Source organism: Schistocerca gregaria, chromosome 4 (assembly GCF_023897955.1).
Source record: "Schistocerca gregaria isolate iqSchGreg1 chromosome 4, iqSchGreg1.2, whole genome shotgun sequence".
Classification (NCBI taxonomy): Eukaryota; Metazoa; Arthropoda; class Insecta; order Orthoptera; family Acrididae; genus Schistocerca; species Schistocerca gregaria.
The window spans coordinates 721,785,286-721,804,641 of record NC_064923.1 but is presented as its reverse complement, the minus strand read 5'-3'; the positions used below and the strand labels follow the sequence as shown (position 1 = coordinate 721,804,641).

The window sequence follows — 19,356 nt, the reverse complement described above, 5'->3', positions numbered from 1 at the left end:
CTTGTTATGTTCTATGATAATGCTAACTAGATGAATTCTTTCTCTATCTTGGATGTTTGACATATGAAACCTGTTGATGTGAAAATCCAAGAGTGGTGTCACCTATATCATTACTAACCACACGGCTGTGTCTACATTTCTTTCCCATTCTTTATGTATCAAAGCACCTTTCTTATTTTTACTCCCTAATTTCCCCGATGTACCTAATTGTTATACATATTCCAGTAATGAAGAAACTTTTTCCCTAATCTCTTGCCAAATGTTTTTCCCATAATCAAAATGATAATCTGTTAGGAACTATTTCAAGAAGGTTCTCCCCCTGATTTCGATTTATTAAGATTTTATTTGATAAAATTGGGAAACCTTACTATTTTTTTAAAGTAAGGCATTGAAATTAAAATTATAATTGTAGATTGTGTTATACACCATCGGTATCTTTTAAATTAGTTTTTGAAATCATTGTTTTGTGGTCTTTGGTCTGAAGACTAGTTTGATGCAGCTCTTCACACTACTCTATCGTGTGCAAGTCTCTTTATCTCCGATAACTATTACAACCTACATAAATTTAAACTTGCTTATTGTATTCAGCTCTTTGACTCTGGGCACTGACAACATCTGCGTTGAGCACCCGTAAGCTCCACACACACTCTCTTAATCCCCCACCTCTACAATTTTTATTCCTCAAACTTCCCTCCAATAGTAACTGATGATTCCTTGCTGTATCTCAGTGTGTCATATCAACCAATCCCTTCTTTTAGTCAAGTTGTGCCACAAAATCTCCCCCCCCCCCCTTCCCCTCCCCAATTCCATTCTGTTCCTCCTCATTATTTACCCATCTAATATTCAGTATTCTTCTGTAGCAGTTATAAAAAAACACTGTGTTCTACAGACAAATGTCCTTGATGGGTGACTGAACAGACATCTCCACATTTTTAAATTATTTTTATTCGGTTTTAACGTTTTGAACTCAGGTGCCACCCTTGTGAATACTTGCTACAACCCATGGGTCTTTTTCGATACTCCCACCCAACACTAGGTTCCCTGGATTCCAGAGATGTGAACTGGCTGTCCAAGAAATTCTTACATCTTGTTAGGCTCATGGACTCCATTAGGAAATTCCCTCTCCCAATTATTTGTTTATTTGGTAGTATTTCTGTATTTACTTAACATTATTGTTATGATATTATGTCGGGGATAAACACTGGAACTACTAAACCAATCTTGATGAAATTTTGCAACCATGTGTAAGTTGGTCCAACTTAGAAGATTGGATAGTTTTTATCTTGATTATTGACCTCAATATTTGTTACTGCAAATTAAATGTTTATTATATGACAATACTTTGTATTTATTTGTAAATTTTATGATTCCTAACAGACGACATCACAGTGTCGCGCATGCACAAAAAAACCAATCAGCTCTGCCACAGACATTTGCAGCTTGGCCTAAGACTCTATCCCCAGAAGCAATGAGTGCACATACACTTTTCAGGGCCATTTTGAAACACTTGTTGGCTCATAGCGGTGGATTCTTTTAGCAAGTTCCCATTTGCTGTGCCTATGCCTTCTACCACATCACATAGCGCCATTCAAGCATTGTCCTCCATATTTTGCATAGCAGATCTTCCAGAAATATTTGTGTCAAACATTGAACCATAGTTCACTTCACGTGATTTTGAACAGTTTTGTGAATGAAATGGCATTCGTCACCTAACAAGTGCTCCATTTCACCCCCAGTCCAATGGAGAAGCAGAATGCTTCATACACACTTTTAAACAACAGATGGCCAAGCTTCACGCCACCCACACACAGGAACAGGTGCTGCAACTCTTGCTCACCTCCTATTGCTGCATCCACAAGACGGACTATAAAAGGTGAAACTTCCGCATGGCCGTTACCATCGGATGCTGCTACACTTGCTACACCCACTGCAGCATCCTGCGTCTCCAATGATCTGTAAGTATTTTGTTGTGCCATACGATCTTGTTCTTTTCAGAGATATTAATAAATGGTTTAAAGCCAACTCACTGACATTAAACTTGGAAAAGACTCACTATATGCAATTCAGAACCTGTAAGAGGTTTTCACCCAGCATATGCATAAAGTATGAAGAAGAGCAGATAGAAGAGGTTGATAGTCTTACATTCCTGGGATTACAACTTGATAATAAATTCGGTTGGGAGGAGCACACCACAGAACTGCCTTAACAAAACTGTATTTGCAATTCAAGTGTTAGCATACATAGACGACATAAAAATGAAAAAGCTTGCATACTTTGCCTACTTTCATTCCATAACGTCAGATGGAATAATATTTTGGGGTAACTCTTCAAGTCAAACAAAAGTTTTCAGAGTCCAAAAGCGTGTAATACATATTATTTGTGAAGCAAATTCACGGATGTCCTGTAGAAACCTCTTCAAAGCACTGGGTATACTAACCACTGCCTCTCAGTATATTTACTCCTTAATGAAATTTGTCCAAAATAATATCTCTCTTTTTCCAACAAACAGCTCAACTCATACATACAATATCAGGAACAAAAATGATTTGCACAAGGACTTAAAAGCACTTACTTTTGTTCAAAACGGGGTCCACTACTCAGGAATACTCATCTTCAATAATTTGCAAGCAAACATTAAAAATTTATTCATGCTTTCCTGGCGATCTGTTGACATCTTGGATATTCGGGAATCCAGCCGGATGTTCGCGTTGTTCTCGCACGATATTTCAACAGCGTACCTCGCTGTCTTCTTCAGGTGCTACCTGAGACTGGTCCTTGGGTCGATCGAGTCCAGTATTTATGCCTGGGAGGAGCTGGGCGTTCCCTAATCGGTCCGCGCCGAGTCGAGTGTTCCATCTGTGGTCCGCGCCCGCCAGACTCGGCTTCAACGGACCCCTCCAATCGCGGATGTTCCGACTGCCGTCGGCGCCGGTTTTGGCCGTCCTCAACGGTTGTGGTTGTCATTTGAGGTGTGTCAGACCCAATCTGAGATGTTGGGTACTCTATCTCGTGACTGTTACTACGGTTTCCACTTCTGTTGTGTGCTGGGTGCTCCCTAATCGGTCTGCACCGCGTCATGTGTTCCATCTGAGGTCCGCACCCGCCAGATGCGGCTACATTGTCCCTCTCTGGTCGTCGGTGTTCCCTCCGCCGTCCGTGCCCGGCCTGGACGTCTTCTGAAGTCGAGTTCATGATCTGGGGGTGTGTCAGATCTGGTCTCTAATGTCCATCACCTTGTCTCACGGCTGTTTCCTTGGTCTCCACTTATATTTCTTACAGAATCCCGGAGTGTCCTGCGTTGAGTTTTCACAAGCTCAAGCGCAGGATTCCAGGTGGTGCTGATTTGGTATCCCGAGTCACGGTTGATTAGATTGTCTGTGACCTTAATCTCAATTGCTTCTTTAATGACACTGTCCCAAAAATCTTGAGGTCTGTGTCACAATCTTGATGTCACTGTAATCCATTGAATGACCAAGTTCCAGACAATGCTCTGCTATGGCTGATTTAGTTGCCTGCCTGAGTCTGGTATGTCTCTGGTGTTCTTTACACCTGATGTCCACAGTTCTGGTGGTCTGGCCAATGTATGAATCCCACACTGGCATGGTATGTTGTAAATACCTGGCTTGCGTAGCCCCAGGTCATCTTTTACATTCCCCAGCATAGCCCCAATTTTGGTGGGTGGGCAAAATATGCTCTTGATGTCATATTTCTGGAGAATCCTGCTGATCTTGGTAGAGATAGGTCCGGCATATGGTAAGTATGCCATCTTCTTTGCCTCTTCTGGTTCTTCTTCTGGATCCTTTGGCCGGTTGGCAGGTTGAAGTGCCTTCTGGATATCTCTAGAGGAATACCCATTCCTGCTGAACACTGACTGTAAGTGTTCTATTTCTGTGGCCAGACTATCAGGATCTGACAGAGTTTGTGCTCTGTGGACCAGTGTTTTGAGCACTCCATTCTTCTGTGCCGGATGGTGGCAACTGCTGGCTTGAAGGTATAAGTCAGTGTGCGTAGGTTTGTGGTACACACTGTGTCCAAATGTGCCATCTCCCTTTCTCTTCACCAGAACATCCAAGAATGGAAGTATTCCATCCTTCTCCATTTCCATTGTGAACTTAATGTTCGGATGGCAAGAGTTCAGTGCAGTTGAGCAAGTGGCCAACACGCTTCCTTCTAGTGGGGCCGAAGAGATCCGAAGAGAGACCTGCAGGGCGCTCACCAAGACCAAACCACCCAAATCCAACATTTCAGGTGATGAAAGGGTGCACACTGAGGCGACTCTGTGAGGATGACAGCATTGTGGTGTTGCCCGCAGACAAGGGGAACTCCACAGTCATCCTACGAAAAACAGAATATGACAGAAAGGTGCAACAACTTCTGGAGGATCCTGCATACAGGTCAATAGCTAGTGACCCTACAGAGAAGTGGACAAAAAGACCAGGGCTCTGTTGAAGGAGACAGACCTGCCTGAACAAGTCATCAAGAAGCTGCATCCCAAAGCAGCAACACCACCTAGACTTTATGGACTCCCCAAGATTCACAAGGATGGGGTTCCACTGCGACCTATTGTCAGCGACATTGGTGCAGCAACTTACCCTACTGCGAAATACCTGAAGAAGATGTTGACACCACATGTGGGTAAATGTGCACATCACATCCGGAACTCAGAGGATTCCCTACAACGACTGGTCCAGCAACACATCACAGACACAGACATCATTGATAGTTTCGATGTGGTGTCTCCCTTTACACGTGTACCACAGAAGGAGTCACTTGAGCTTATTGGAGAGAAGTTCGATGGGGCTCTCCTTGACCTGTTCAGGCATGTACTGACATCGATGTACTTCCTATATGGGGGTCAATTTTATGAACAAACAGAAGGGGTGGCGATGGGCAGCCCTGTATCACCAGTGGTGGCCAACCTATTTATGGAAAGGTTTGAAGAGGAAGCCCTCTCTTCAGCCACATATCAACCCAAGTGCTTTTTTAGGTATGTGGATCATACCTTTGTCATCTGGCCCCATGGTAGAGGGAAGTTAGATGAGTTCCTGCTACATCTGAACTCTTGCCATCCGAACATTAAGTTCACAATGGAAATGGAGAAGGATGGAATACTTCCATTCTTGGATGTTCTGGTGAAGAGAAAGGGAGATGGCACATTTGGACACAGTGTGTACCACAAACCTACGCACACTGACTTATACCTTCAAGCCAGCAGTTGCCACCATCCGGCACAGAAGAATGGAGTGCTCAAAACACTGGTCCACAGAGCACAAACTCTGTCAGATCCTGATAGTCTGGCCACAGAAATAGAACACTTACAATCAGTGTTCAACAGGAATGGGTACTCCTCTAGAGATATCCAGAAGGCACTTCAACCTGCCAACCAGCCAAAGGATCCAGAAGAAGAACCTGAAGAAGACAACGAGGTACGCTGTTGAAATATCGTGCGAGAACGACGCGAACATCCGGCTGGATTCCCGAATATCCAAGATGTCATTAAAAATTTAGTTACAAATAAAGATCAGTTTAAAAGGAGCCTGAAAGACTTACTAGTGGCCAACTCCTCCTACTCCATTGATGAATTTTTAATAGAAACAAATGATGTATTGTATATATATTCAGATTATTCTACTCCATAAAGAATTTTTAATAGAAACAAATGATGTATATTTACCCATACTATTAGTATTGTTATTTCAGTTTTTTATAAAAAAAAATTGACATGTTTCACTTCCACGAGGATCTCCTCAGCATGGATTTATGGAACGAAAATCTAATCTAATCTAATGGCAACTGTGGGCGTTGGGAAAGAGGTGTGATCCAGGAATACACTGGCTCTTTTATGTACTTGATTGCAGCCCCGATGGTTTGCAGTGCTGCCACCAGAACCAAATCCATGTGTGTCATGTGCTCCATGATTCTGTTGCTTTTCTTCCTCCAGATTTGTGGGCTCACAGCACGGCATATCCTTCGCAGCCGCCTGCAGGTGACAACAGAGCACCCCAGGAGGAGCAGATGGATGACGTGCCCTCATCCCCACCTTCCCTGCTCGCCGACCAAATGGACCTGGACCCGCCACCACCATCACTGTCATCACCCCAGGACGTGCCCTCAGGCAGCAGTTTTCCAAAGGATGTTTCTGTTGCCTCACAAGCCAGATGATGGGATACAGTTGGGAATACACTGTCCTCCAAAGTCATAGCTCCTGGCTCACCTCTACATCCAGTTTCCCCTCCATTGTCATTCGCATCCTCCCTACACAACAACAGTGCAAAATTTTGAGGGGGGAGGGGGGGGGGAGAGGAATTTTCTGGCCCAGCACATTGGTCGCCAAAGATGTAGCGCAAAGATCGATAGTAGGCACTGGATCAAGCGTGCCTATCACGAAAGAGACACATCCACAAGCAACACGCCACCAACACTCTCTCGACAGCAAGTATTTAGGCCATCGCCACTGACCGGAAGGTGTCACTGACTCACTCATCCGAGTTGGCATCTGACAGTATATCGCTGAGCGGGCTCAGTACACATAATAGGCTACGGCAGTACACAGCGACCCGGTGACTATAGCAAGAGGACTATTACTGATGAGCCTGTACCACAACACATGTACTCTATTCAAGTTAAATATCCTGTTCATGTAAATATAGAACAGTATTAATACACATGTACATTTGTATTGTAGAAAGAGGATATCAGCCACCCATAACAACATCCTCCCCTTTACTTCCTTGCAGTACTAAACTGAATTTTTCACGTGTCAAAAATCTGATGTGTTCGGCTGATTCACAAAAAACATTATTATATGCCGATGATCCACGCCGCTATTTTACATGAAATAAATTAGGGAAAATATGGGAGCCATGTAAACAAGGGCCGACCACGGTGATCTCGCGGTTCTAGGCGCGCAGTCCGGAACCGCGCGACTGCTACGGTCGCGAGTTCGAATCCTGCCTCGGGCATGGATGTGTGTGATGTCCTTAGGTTAGTTAGGTTTAAGAAGTTCTAGGGGACTGATGACCAAAGATGTTAAGTCCCATAGTGCTCAGAGCCATTTGTAAACAAGGAAAACTGCATGCATCAATCTTAGGCATATTTAAAGCCCAGACATTGGGACACCTTTACACAGTACATCCAAAACAATGTGAATGCCCTTTTTTTTCTTTTTTGTGAATATTCCTGGACCAACATCTTTCAAATTTTTGGGAACAGTTAATGGTCGAGTGTTCAATGGATATCAAGATGCCAGGAGTCACAATTACTGGAAGAAGACAATCATTGGGACTCGACACTTGCTGATGCAGCACTGACATCCACACAGAATAGTATTTGTCATCTGTTTGCAATTATGTTGACGACATGTTATCCAACACAATCATAGACTTTGTGGGAAAAATATAAAAACTATAGGACCAAAGACGTCTTGCATCAAGTAAAAAAAAAAAAAAAAAAAAAAAAAAAAAAAAAAAAAAAAAAAAAAAAAAAAAAAAAACACCAATGTCCAAATTTAGATTTTGCACCAGAAATGTATAATGAAGCATCAGAGTGGATCAAAGATTATGTATTTTAATTTCAAATTTGCCACTTAGTCATTATGGTATGCCATCACCTGATCGCCCAACCACCGATTTAGATTTAGTTAACTGTGATTTGCAATGATAAAAACAGTATAATGACATTGACTTAACTACAATTATTGTGAAGAATGAGCCAATACTGACAGCTGCAGAAAAAAATATTTATTACGGATTATGCTGACAGTTGATGCTGAACCAGGTAGTATATATACATATATATATATATATATATATATATACAACATGGAAACGTTGTGACATTTTTAATATCATTAATCCTTGCGAAGATATGGTCGCAACAGAAAACTGCATTGGCAATTGCATCATCAGGCACTACTGTCACTTTGTTAGATGGTGGACAAACAGCACATTCAGCATTTATGTTGCCATTAGACACTGCCACATTAAAAAAAAGTGGAATTGTTGCAGTGTTGCAAAAGAGTTCAATTATAATTTGGGATAAGTGTACTATGAATCATAGAGATCTACTCGAAGTATTTCATAAAAGCAACAATAAATTTTTATGTAGTACTGTCTTACTACTGTCTGGTTACTTCTGGCACACATTACCAGTCATTCCTCGCTCTACTTTTGCCAATGAAATTACCGCATGTTTAAAACAATTGTTTTTATAAAGAAGTGTCAAGACACTTTGACTAACCACGAACATGCGAGTAGGCATAAGTATTTCCTATCCAATTGCTGGATATTGGAAACAGTGAAAGTGAAATGCAGCAAAATACGAAATACACAAGAGTGGCAAAATACGAAATACAAAAGAGTGCAAGACAATTTCTGTACTGTTGTTGAGACAAAAACTGAACTAATTGAGTTTGTCTTCCTAGGTATATTGAATAATTACTTAGATCATAATTGGCTCAGTAATCGTGTTATTTTGGCAGCAAGAAATGTTGATGTTGACGAAATTAATTTCCAGATACAACAGTTGTTGCCCAGTGATTTGATGTCTTTTAAATCAATCAACACAATAGTTGATGAAAACGAAGCCATAAATTATCCAACAGAATTTTTAAATTCTCTGGATATACTAGGAATGCCACCACATAATCTTCAGTTGAAGACTGGTTCACCAATTATTGTTCTCCGCAATTTAAACCCACCTAGATTATGCAACGGTACACATCTGGTCATTAAAAGGATTACCAGAAATGTTCTCAAAGCAACCATTTTGGCGGGAAAATTTAAAAGAGAAATCGTCCTGCTGACCGTATTCCAATAATACTGTCAGAATCTCCAATACCATTTAGAAGGCTTCAATTTCTGATTCGTTTGGCTTTTGCAGTGACCATCAATAAGTCTCTAGACCAAACAATGTTTACTTGTGGCTTAGACTTGGAAAGTACATTATCTCCATGGGCAACCTTGTCACCAGCTCACATATGTTGGCGAAAGAAAGGTTAACCAAAGATATTGTGCACCAATTAGTACTTAAATAACTGAAAATTTTAAATTGTGATGACTTAAAATAATGGAAATAATAGTTAAAAATCAATGTTATCTACCTCATTTATAAAATACAATTTTTATATGTTATTACTTTATTAAGTATTTTGTAAATACATCATTGATTACAAACTGTAGTTGAATATGAGATGAATAAAATGTAAAATTAAAAACTGTATGTTGGTTTGTTGTTAATTTCAACATTCCAATACATTACCAATCACTTTTAGATTTTGGCATACCATTTCATTCTAAATCCCCTACATTTTAAAATCAGCTAAACTATTTTCAGTTTTATTAGTGAATATTAGTTTCATTATATTGTAAAGATGAGTAGAAAATGAATTCGACCTATTATAACTATTGAGCCACAGCAACACAGGGCTAGGTCAGCTAATGTGTGTGTGATATGTCTCCCCCCTTCTTTTCTGCTTTCCTCTTAGTTCTTCATTGCACTTATCATCCTGTCAACCTGTCTTTAGTTATCGCTCTGTCCTCCAATTATCTCTGGAAAGCACCTGGCATGGTGCTTACTAAAATGTCCTTTGATCTCCTCTCTCATTCTTCTTGGCCGCACACCAGAAGGGGCCCCTCAACCTGCAGTCTGGAGTGTCCTACTTCCCTTCCGGAAGCTATGAATACACATGCACAGAGTGAGTGAATGAGGGAGTAAGTAAGTAAAAGAGACAGAGAGAGAGAGAGAGAGAGAGAGAGAGAGAGAGAGAGAGAGAGAGAGAGAGGGGGGGGGGGGTCTGTCAGAAGTATAGAAGTAGGGATGGGGTGGGGGAAGTTTCTGTCAGAAGGATTCGATGTAGTGTCTGCAAACAACATTTTTTTAATGCACCTTTGTGCTTCAGAGTGATTAGAAGGATAAATATGTTTCGTTTATTTCTATATTTTAATATCATTTTAATAGAACCTCCCAAATACATAACACTGAAATTTACAAAATACATTATGTAAGACGCTGACACGACCACAAATGTGTGGTAATGTTTACTGTCCAATTACAAATGAAACAATAATATCAGATAAAGTACTTGTGCAAGAAGAATTTACAAATTGCTGTATACATCAACATACCTGCTCTTCTGTATGACACAAAGTATACCTGCACAATATCAGCCATCAAATGACCACCTCATTCATTTACTATTTGTCTTTTATGGCAACATTGTAAATAAACTGACTCAGGAACTGCAATTTGTTACCTGCATTTGCTGTTGAGCTATCTCCAATGAAATGACAGCCTCCTCCAGCCCTAATCAGCTTTGATTGGCACTTCCTAAAATAACATTGGGTAGATCTGGAGGGAAAGCATTAGTCAGAAACTATGATTTATTCAACTTTTAACCAGCTTTGTTGATCAAACATAATTACAGTTGAATGCTAGGTCTCTTTCTAACTCAGTATTATAGAAAAAGTAAGCAACTCCTTTTTTATTATTTTTATTATAAAATGAAAACAATACTTTTCCCACACAAAAGTTTGGAATGTCAACAACAAAATTACTATGTTACTAAAGTTTGTCCTTTATTTAATAAATATTCATTCACCCACGCTAAAAAGTACTCAACTTTCTTTTTTAAAAGAAAGAGCTTTTCCTTTGTTATGTCATGGCCATCATACAGAGATTCCTTAAAGCATTTGCTAAATTCACCAGTTTTTCTCTTCAAACCTGAAATCAAATAAAAATAGTAGCATGTACAGCAATTAGCTAAATGGAATTACAAGAATGACCATACCAACCTGATTTTTTTATTTTATAGGCAAGAGTAAACAGTTGATGGATATCACTCAAGCCAGCCTGTACATAGAAATAAGGTCTGCTTTCCTCAGGTCCACAAAGCACTTTCATTACATCATCATAAATAGTTTCTTCAGTATGTCCAAAGCACTGTAATGCACACATAAAATAATGCAGTAACAGCATAATCCACTGTAGACAATATGAATTAATGACAACTATTAAGGTTCTCCTCGAGGATCCTATAACATCAATGACATCGGAAATAGACTGCTGGCTAATTTGAACATGCTTGTAGAAAGAAATCAGCTGTGACCATGCTGAATGATCCGTCATGCAAACTGAATCCCATTCCTCACAAATACAAAGCCTATGTCTTAAATTGTTGCACTGCATCACCTGGAGGATACCATCCACTTGTCATTTCCGTTGCCCCTGTACCATGATATACAAGGTTTTTCACTCAGTGGCCCTTGAGTGATACAGCTAACTCCAAACAACTGAAACATACCTGATGGACTCAAATTCTGCAACTTCCAATACGTCTAAATTTTTAAGAATATATAGTTCAAAGTGTGAACCAGACAAGGCATAGGCAAGATATGGTCAAAGAACAGAAGTGGAAGCTATGAAAGTGGCATGTGGAGCACAGTAAGGTAGGAGGGCAGATTAGAGGGAGAGCACTGGGAAAATAATGTGAGGAGGTAAGATGACTGAAACTGAGGTCCATGAGGATAGGGAGATGAGGAGGAAAAGGAGAGGAGGGGGTTGGGAGAAGAGTCTGAAATTGCTACAATTCTTATTATATATAAATTTTTAATAGCTTTTTGAATATGTACATAATTTCCAGAGAAAATACTATAAAACAAAGAAACAGAACTGTGATGTAGTAGTTAGTTTCATAATTAACCATGGCAGTGGTTGTGCTTGGTATGCTAGACATGGCAACAACAAGGGTGATAGTACTTTTTTAAATTATAATAAAAAGATGTTATCTTTTTCTTAGCTTAAATGTGACACACAAAAGGGAACACAGCAATAATAAAAAATAGTCTGCTTTGAAACCATGATAAGAATCCTTCAGAATTGTAAATAAACCAAGAAACATCTACTGCTTTTCTATGTCATCCACTGTACCTTCTTTGGATTCAGCAAATCATGAGCCGAAACAGATCAATTTGTCTTTTGACTGGCTTCATAAAACCTTTACTCCATAAATGAGTTACTTTCTGCAATATTTTAAAATGCAAAAGTAAACAACGCGGAACTCAAACCTAACTGTTACATTCAGTACATCATCATCGACTTTTAAGCACTTTGATACTCTCACTTGACACAGAGTTTTCAATGATTCCTTTCTCTTTCCACAGTTTTTCCCTCTTTTTGTTTAGCTCTTCACCATCTGCCTAACTCTCCACAGTTTCTCTCTCTCTCTGTTTAACTCTTCACCATTTTTTAATTATCTTTCATTTGTAATGAAGAACTGGTTCTCTCAAACACTCACATAACTTTTCTCCTCCTTTCTGACTGTACCTTCTTTGAACATCACAAATGGATTAAGCACACAGAGGTCACCCACACCATTATTCCTTCTTCATCTGCATTTACTTAAAAACTAATTTCACATTTTGTCTTATTTTGTTTACAGGAATCACATTATTTTTAAATTGTCAGTACAGACCCTCTTCTGTAATACCACAATTGAACAGTAAAAAAGAAACCAGCAGACAAAATACAAACAAATCTCAATTAAATGTAACATAAGACTGAAGAGTGTGTTCAGGAATGAATATGTTAACAAAGAACAGTACCATATAACACTATGTGGTACAAACAACTGGACATCGTTTTATTTAAGGAAGCCTGTCCACTATACTCTACAGCACTTATATGGATCTCTTTACTTACAGAAAGAATATCCTGAACTACAGCATCAACTGCTATTTCTGTCGACTTGTAACTAAAGTTTGCACGTAGAACACCAGAGAGCCGTTCCAGTAGACAAGCAGCTTGGAGAGGTTGTTCTTTATGATCTCCATTGAAATACCTTGCTACATAACAATATGCCGCCAGAACGTTTATAATGTTCCATTTCACATCAGGAGCTGGAGGATGTTTCTGGAAAAAAAAAATAAATAAATAAATAAAAAAAATGTAGATATAAAACACCTGGAGCTATAGGAGTTTTTATCTATTAGTATTAAAAAATAAAACAAACTTATGAAACAATAACTTAAGTCCTATAATTAGCTTGCTGCCAATGTGAGGCTCAGTGTTTAATAGCCAGAAAGGATGACTATCAAAAAACCATCAGTGTGAGGTCGAAGTCATGCAGTTTTGATAGTCATACTTCTGAATCAAGTTGCTGGAAAATTTGACCATCCGCTGCTGACAGAGAGGTTTGTAGCTAAAATGTATAAGCAAAGATGCACTCATTGCAGTGTGTAGGAAATGAGTCTGTTACCCAAAGTAAGCTTGCACATGTCAATCCAACACAAGGCACTGATGATTGTATTATCCATTAGAAAGATGATGTACATAACAAGTTCCAAGTTCGTTCCATGTAGCCATGCAATAAACAATAAATTGTATCTAAGCTTTTAATATGTTAGCATAGGAAGATTGCTGAACTGTAAGAAGACTAATTTGGGAATGTCACAGAATAAAGAAGCATTGACTCTTGCATCACTTACTTACCTGGAAAACATCACACAAATGTTGTACCCCACCAACACTATTGTCACGACATAAAATTCTTCTTATTCTTGATATTTAAAAGTAAACTGAAAGAATATCATTTTCAAAGCATTGATGAGATCCAAAAAATTGCATGTGATAATTTAATGCCTTTAATGGAATGCACTTCAATATGTGTCCTCTGAAAGAAAACATCTTTCAGACCAATTTGTCAAAATAGTAAGGGACTTCCTTGAAGGGCACAGCACTAAAATACTGTACAATAAACAATAAAAGGAAGATTAGGGTCTAATGTCCTACTGATGAAAACATCATCTGTAATGGAGTAAAGGCTCAAATAGGGAAAGTATGGCAAAGGAAATCAGCTGTGTCATTTCAAAGTAACTATGCCATCGTTTGCCCTAAGTTGTTTTGGAAAACTATAGAAAATATAAAATTGGGTGGCCAGATGGGGATTCAAACTGCTATCTTCCTGAAATAAGTCCAGTCTTCAGACAATAAAATGTTTATGGCATAATTTCAGTCCTTTTAAACATCCCTTTATCTAAAGCTTACTGGCAGACTAAAACTAAATGCCAGACCAGGATCTGAACCCAGAACAACAACAAGGCTCTGGGTAAGGTGCTTCTCTGTAGTATTCTTTCTTTCCTGAGTAAGGTACGAAGGAGTGCTTTTGTAAGGTTTGGAGAGTAGGAGAGAGATTTCCTGGAAAAGGCAAGGTTCTGTATTCAAGTTCCTGACCAAAATACAGTTTTACCTGGCATGAAGTTTCAAAAACAGCACACAATCCTCTGCAAAGTAAAAGGTTCATTGTGGGTTCCTTCTATTTATCTGTTCATAAATACGATTCTTTATATATTTATTTTCCAAGGTAGGAGATGAGGTACTGGCGGAATTAAATCTGTGAGGACAGGGTGCGAGTCATGCTTGGGTAGCTCAGTTGGTAGCGTACTTGCCCGCAAAAGGCAAAGGTCCCGAGTTCGAGCCTCGGTCTGGCACACAGTTTTAATCTGCCAGGAAGTTTCATATCAGCGCACACTCTGCTGTAAAGTGAAAATTCCATTCAATTTCATTTTTATTCTGTCAAAGAAAGAAAGGAAAGACATATAATGTATTCTATACATTCTGCAAGAGGAGAGACACAATCACTATATATTGTTGACCAAAAGTAAATGAGGTATTACCTAAACTTTCAACAGGTGTGGTAGCATATTATTCCCATCAACTAAAAAGCTGAACCATTTCACAACTGTTACAGGCAGTTGAAAGAGTACTAGGCCCAGGTGAAAAGTATAACTGCATATCTGAGCAGAGAGGCAATGACTAAAAATAAAAAGAAATGATATCTGTTACGTATTATGACCCAGTAACACTAAGTCTACATGGGTAAATTTAATAAAAATCTTTCTTAATTAATACTCTGGCCAATAAAAAAAATTTGCCCTGCAGACAAAATGACAAGGGAGGGAGGGAGGGAGGGAGGGAGGGAGGGAGGGAGGGAGGGAGGGAGGGAGGGAGGGAGGGAGGGAGGGAGGGAGGGAGGGAGGGAGGGAGGGAGGGAGGGAGGGAGGGAGGGAGGGAGGGAGGGAGGGAGGGAGGGAGGGAGGGAGGGAGGGAGGGAGGGAGGGAGGGAGGGAGGGAGGGAGGGAGGGAGGGAGGGAGGGAGGGAGGGAGGGAGGGAGGGAGGGAGGGAGGGAGGGAGGGAGGGAGGGAGGGAGGGAGGGAGGGAGGGAGGGAGGGAGGGAGGGAGGGAGGGAGGGAGGGAGGGAGGGAGGGAGGGAGGGAGGGAGGGAGGGAGGGAGGGAGGGAGGGAGGGAGGGGAGGGAGGGAGGGAGGGAGGGAGGGAGGGAGGGAGGGAGGGAGGGAGGGAGGGAGGGAGGGAGGGAGGGAGGGAGGGAGGGAGGGAGGGAGGGAGGGAGGGAGGGAGGGAGGGAGGGAGGGAGGGAGGGAGGGAGGGAGGGAGGGAGGGAGGGAGGGAGGGAGGGAGGGAGGGAGGGAGGGAGGGAGGGAGGGAGGGAGGGAGGGAGGGAGGGAGGGAGGGAGGGAGGGAGGGAGGGAGGGAGGGAGGGAGGGAGGGAGGGAGGGAGGGAGGGAGGGAGGGAGGGAGGGAGGGAGGGAGGGAGGGAGGGAGGGAGGGAGGGAGGGAGGGAGGGAGGGAGGGAGGGAGGGAGGGAGGGAGGGAGGGAGGGAGGGAGGGAGGGAGGGAGGGAGGGAGGGAGGGAGGGAGGGAGGGAGGGAGGGAGGGAGGGAGGGAGGGAGGGAGGGAGGGAGGGAGGGAGGGAGGGAGGGAGGGAGGGAGGGAGGGAGGGAGGGAGGGAGGGAGGGAGGGAGGGAGGGAGGGAGGGAGGGAGGGAGGGAGGGAGGGAGGGAGGGAGGGAGGGAGGGAGGGAGGGAGGGAGGGAGGAGGGAGGGAGGGAGGGAGGGAGGGAGGGAGGGAGGGAGGGAGGGAGGGAGGGAGGGAGGGAGGGAGGGAGGGAGGGAGGGAGGGAGGGAGGGAGGGAGGGAGGGAGGGAGGGAGGGAGGGAGGGAGGGAGGGAGGGAGGGAGGGAGGGAGGGAGGGAGGGAGGGAGGGAGGGAGGGAGGGAGGGAGGGAGGGAGGGAGGGAGGGAGGGAGGGAGGAGGGAGGGAGGGAGGGAGATGTGAGACAGTTGAAATACCTTCAAGTTTCAAGAAAAATGTAATAATTACAGTACCAAAGAGGGTGGGTGCTGACATGTGCGAGTATTTCTGAACTATCAGTTTAATTAGTCACACTCATAAAAAACCCTAATAATAATTATCTATAAAAGGATGAAATGACTGACAGAATACAACCTGGGGGAAAGAGCTTTTTGACAGAAATTGACTGAGACTGTCGGTTGATGGAACACGTCCCGAGGCATCAAGGAAAAGTTCATTTGAAAATAGAGGGAGGTGTAGAGGTTAAAACTGTTGAGAGAGATCAAGATTTGAATAATGTGAACAGGTTCAAAAGGACATACGATGCAATAGTTATGTGGATACAAAAAAAGTTACACAATGTAGACTAGCACACACAGCAATATCAAATTGTTTTCGGACTGACAACGATGAAAATAATTAGTGTTCAGACTTTTATTTTTTAAATTATTCTTGCTGCTCATGTAACTAAATTATAGTGTAACTTAGCTATATTTTAAGTAACATAGTAATTAATGGATTCAGCCTTTGTATTAAGCAAATGGGCAATTCAGAACATGCAGCACCAGAACTGATTTATAATGGGCAAAAGAGATTGTGTTTGCAAAATATATTGTTGCAAAAAAATCATGGTGTAATGTTACTCAAAACCTTTGTTACAAATTGAAGTTAAAAAGAAATGACCAGTAAAAAGTATAAACTGAATTACCACAAAATATTCAGAAAGAGAAGTATCTATAATTCACCGATAAATGTGAAAAATGAGGGATGCCAGTCTTTAGCGGAGGGCAAGTTTTTATGTATGGCTCCTCTTCAGTACAACATGCTTCATCTAGTTCCTGCACAAGAGCTCTCTCTTTTCTGTAACAAACAAACAGATTACCTGGAGTTTCCATTGTTTGATTTTGACAGACAAATAGATTAGGTATATAAACATGTATATCACATTCGAAAATCAGGAAACATTCAAAAGTTAAAAAAGGTAATGTTAGAGTCATAAGAAGTTTTGTAAAAATATGAAGAGTAAATAGAATAACAATCATGCCATCTATATTTTAATTATGTTTATCATGATACATGACACAAATAATTGGAGTAGCTGTTGAGGAAAAATGGCTACTAAAGTAAACAATTGACATATTTTATTTAAAAAGAACATGACAGGGAGGAAATTCAGATGTAGGCTTTATTGTAAACAAGAAAATTAAAAACAACATTACAGTACAGAATATAGGACTCGTTTGAGGAAAAAAATCATTCAAACCTGCTCATCAATGTGATCACATTCTGATACAGAGGCAGAAACTCCTACAGAGACTGAAAGAAACTGATAAATGACAAAGAAACCCACTTCAAGATGAAAACAGAATATTTTAATTCAAAAATTCAGTAACAACAAGAATAGTTCTTCAGAGGGAAACTGTATGACAACACAGAACCTAACAATTATGTAAGCATTATAGGAACAAATTCAATGCTTAGTGTAGTTAAAGAGAACTATCACATACACACTGTTAATAATGAAAATAAAATTTCAAAAATCTACATTCCTAGTGGAGTCACCCAAGAGTCAGTCTTCCTACATATAGCTCACAAGAAAGCCCATGAAAGTAAAATTAAAGAGATTTAAACTCATAAAGATACTTACAAACAATTGCGCTTCCTGTGGACGATTCGTGACTGGAAAAGGAAAACGGGAGGGGTGGGTGGGGGAGAGTGACAATGGTACACAAAGTTACTCCCTACCCTGCACCATAAGGTGACTTGGGCATCACAGATGTAGATGTAGCTCTAAAAATTAAATTCCAGAAGTAGTGCCACATGAAATGTTTACAGCCGTTCAAGGTTTGAGCAGCGGAAAGGCACCAGGAGGTCACAGTGTTTCAACAGAAAAGGTTAATGCTAGATGCAAAGCAATACAAAAGTAGCTGACAAAACTAACATACAGAACTTCTGTAGAGGAAGAGGACAATATGCAAAACATTTGTTTTTAATCAATGAAAGGAACAAGCTGCTTTTGGAACTGGGTACAGACAAAAGTCATGGACAAAACCGCAAAAAAAGAGCAATATGTGTGAATTAATATTTTTTTACATCAGTTCAAATGTTTTGAGAAAGCTTTTGAATCAATTTCGATAATAACTGAAGTAAAAGCCCTTCAAAAACTATGCATTCACTCAACCTATATTATTATTGAATGTTGAAACATGTTTTGATCACCAAAATAATTTTATTTATCAACACATAATGCATTTTGGGAGAACCCTTCAGATCTGAGGCATGAAACATGAAATGCATGACAATACATTTGCAAGAACACAGTGAAGCTGGGAAACTGCCTTTAAAATAAATATTTCCGTAACACTAACAGAACCCAAGTGATGACATCTGGACAGTTCAAAATGGTACAAGATAAGAATTTTACCAGTAGGAGGAATTAGTGACAGTGATGCCTCTGATAACAGGCATAATTGTTATACAAAATACACTTATTAAAAAGTATAAACACACACACACACACACACACACACACACACACACACACACACACACGAAACCAGCTCAATAATTGCTGAAGTATTGACCGGTGTTATGTCTCCTGTCTAAATTCTGAAGACAAACTAATCATCACTGTATTACTGGAGTCAAAAAATGTGGGAAGATCACATCTTCTATGTGTTGGGTTCATTATTTGAAATTTGTCACTACATCAAGTTGTAGCAGGAAGCCATACAACGAAGAGAAGCAGTACTACTACTGAGGTAAAATCTAGGTCAGTACCTTGAAATTGGTGCCTGTCAGTTGAGAATGGGTTTCCACCTTGGCACCACAAAATAATCATGACTGTAGGACTACCTGGACTGAATGTGGCAGTGAAAAATGTATTGACAGTGATATTAAGCTTTTACAAAGATTTAACGGCAGATGCTGAAGTGAGGAGCAGTTACTTATGGTTGTATCACACAATCAGTGGAAACAAGTCAAGATTTTGAAGCTATGCAAGTGTTCAATATACAAAGTGGGTATATTTGTGATAAGACTGAACAGTGCACTGACAAATATAACAGAGGAAACAAGTGTAAATTTGATGCCTCACAGATAAGCTATACAAAGATTTTCAACTGACAAGCAGAAGGAATTTACCAACCAAAGGAAAGCCACCATATTGTAAGGAGCTCCAGCCAACAGCAAGACAAGGAGATCATCACCATA

General features: G+C 40.7%; 1 protein-coding gene across 1 annotated transcript in view; it reads right to left on the bottom strand.

The window, feature by feature from the left end:
* Positions 1–9,835: 9,835 nt before the first annotated feature.
* LOC126267067 (zinc finger HIT domain-containing protein 2-like) overlaps positions 9,836–19,356 on the bottom strand; it is a 45,402-nt gene continuing 35,881 nt past the window's right edge. Inside the window, exons 4-7 of the mRNA XM_049971916.1 lie at positions 16,890–17,004; positions 12,697–12,906; positions 10,791–10,938; positions 9,836–10,719 (exon numbers count right to left, since the gene is read on the bottom strand). Coding sequence (XP_049827873.1) covers positions 10,553–10,719; positions 10,791–10,938; positions 12,697–12,906; positions 16,890–17,004 — 640 coding nt within the window. The 3' untranslated portion in view covers positions 9,836–10,552. The remainder of the gene's footprint in view (positions 10,720–10,790; positions 10,939–12,696; positions 12,907–16,889; positions 17,005–19,356) is intronic.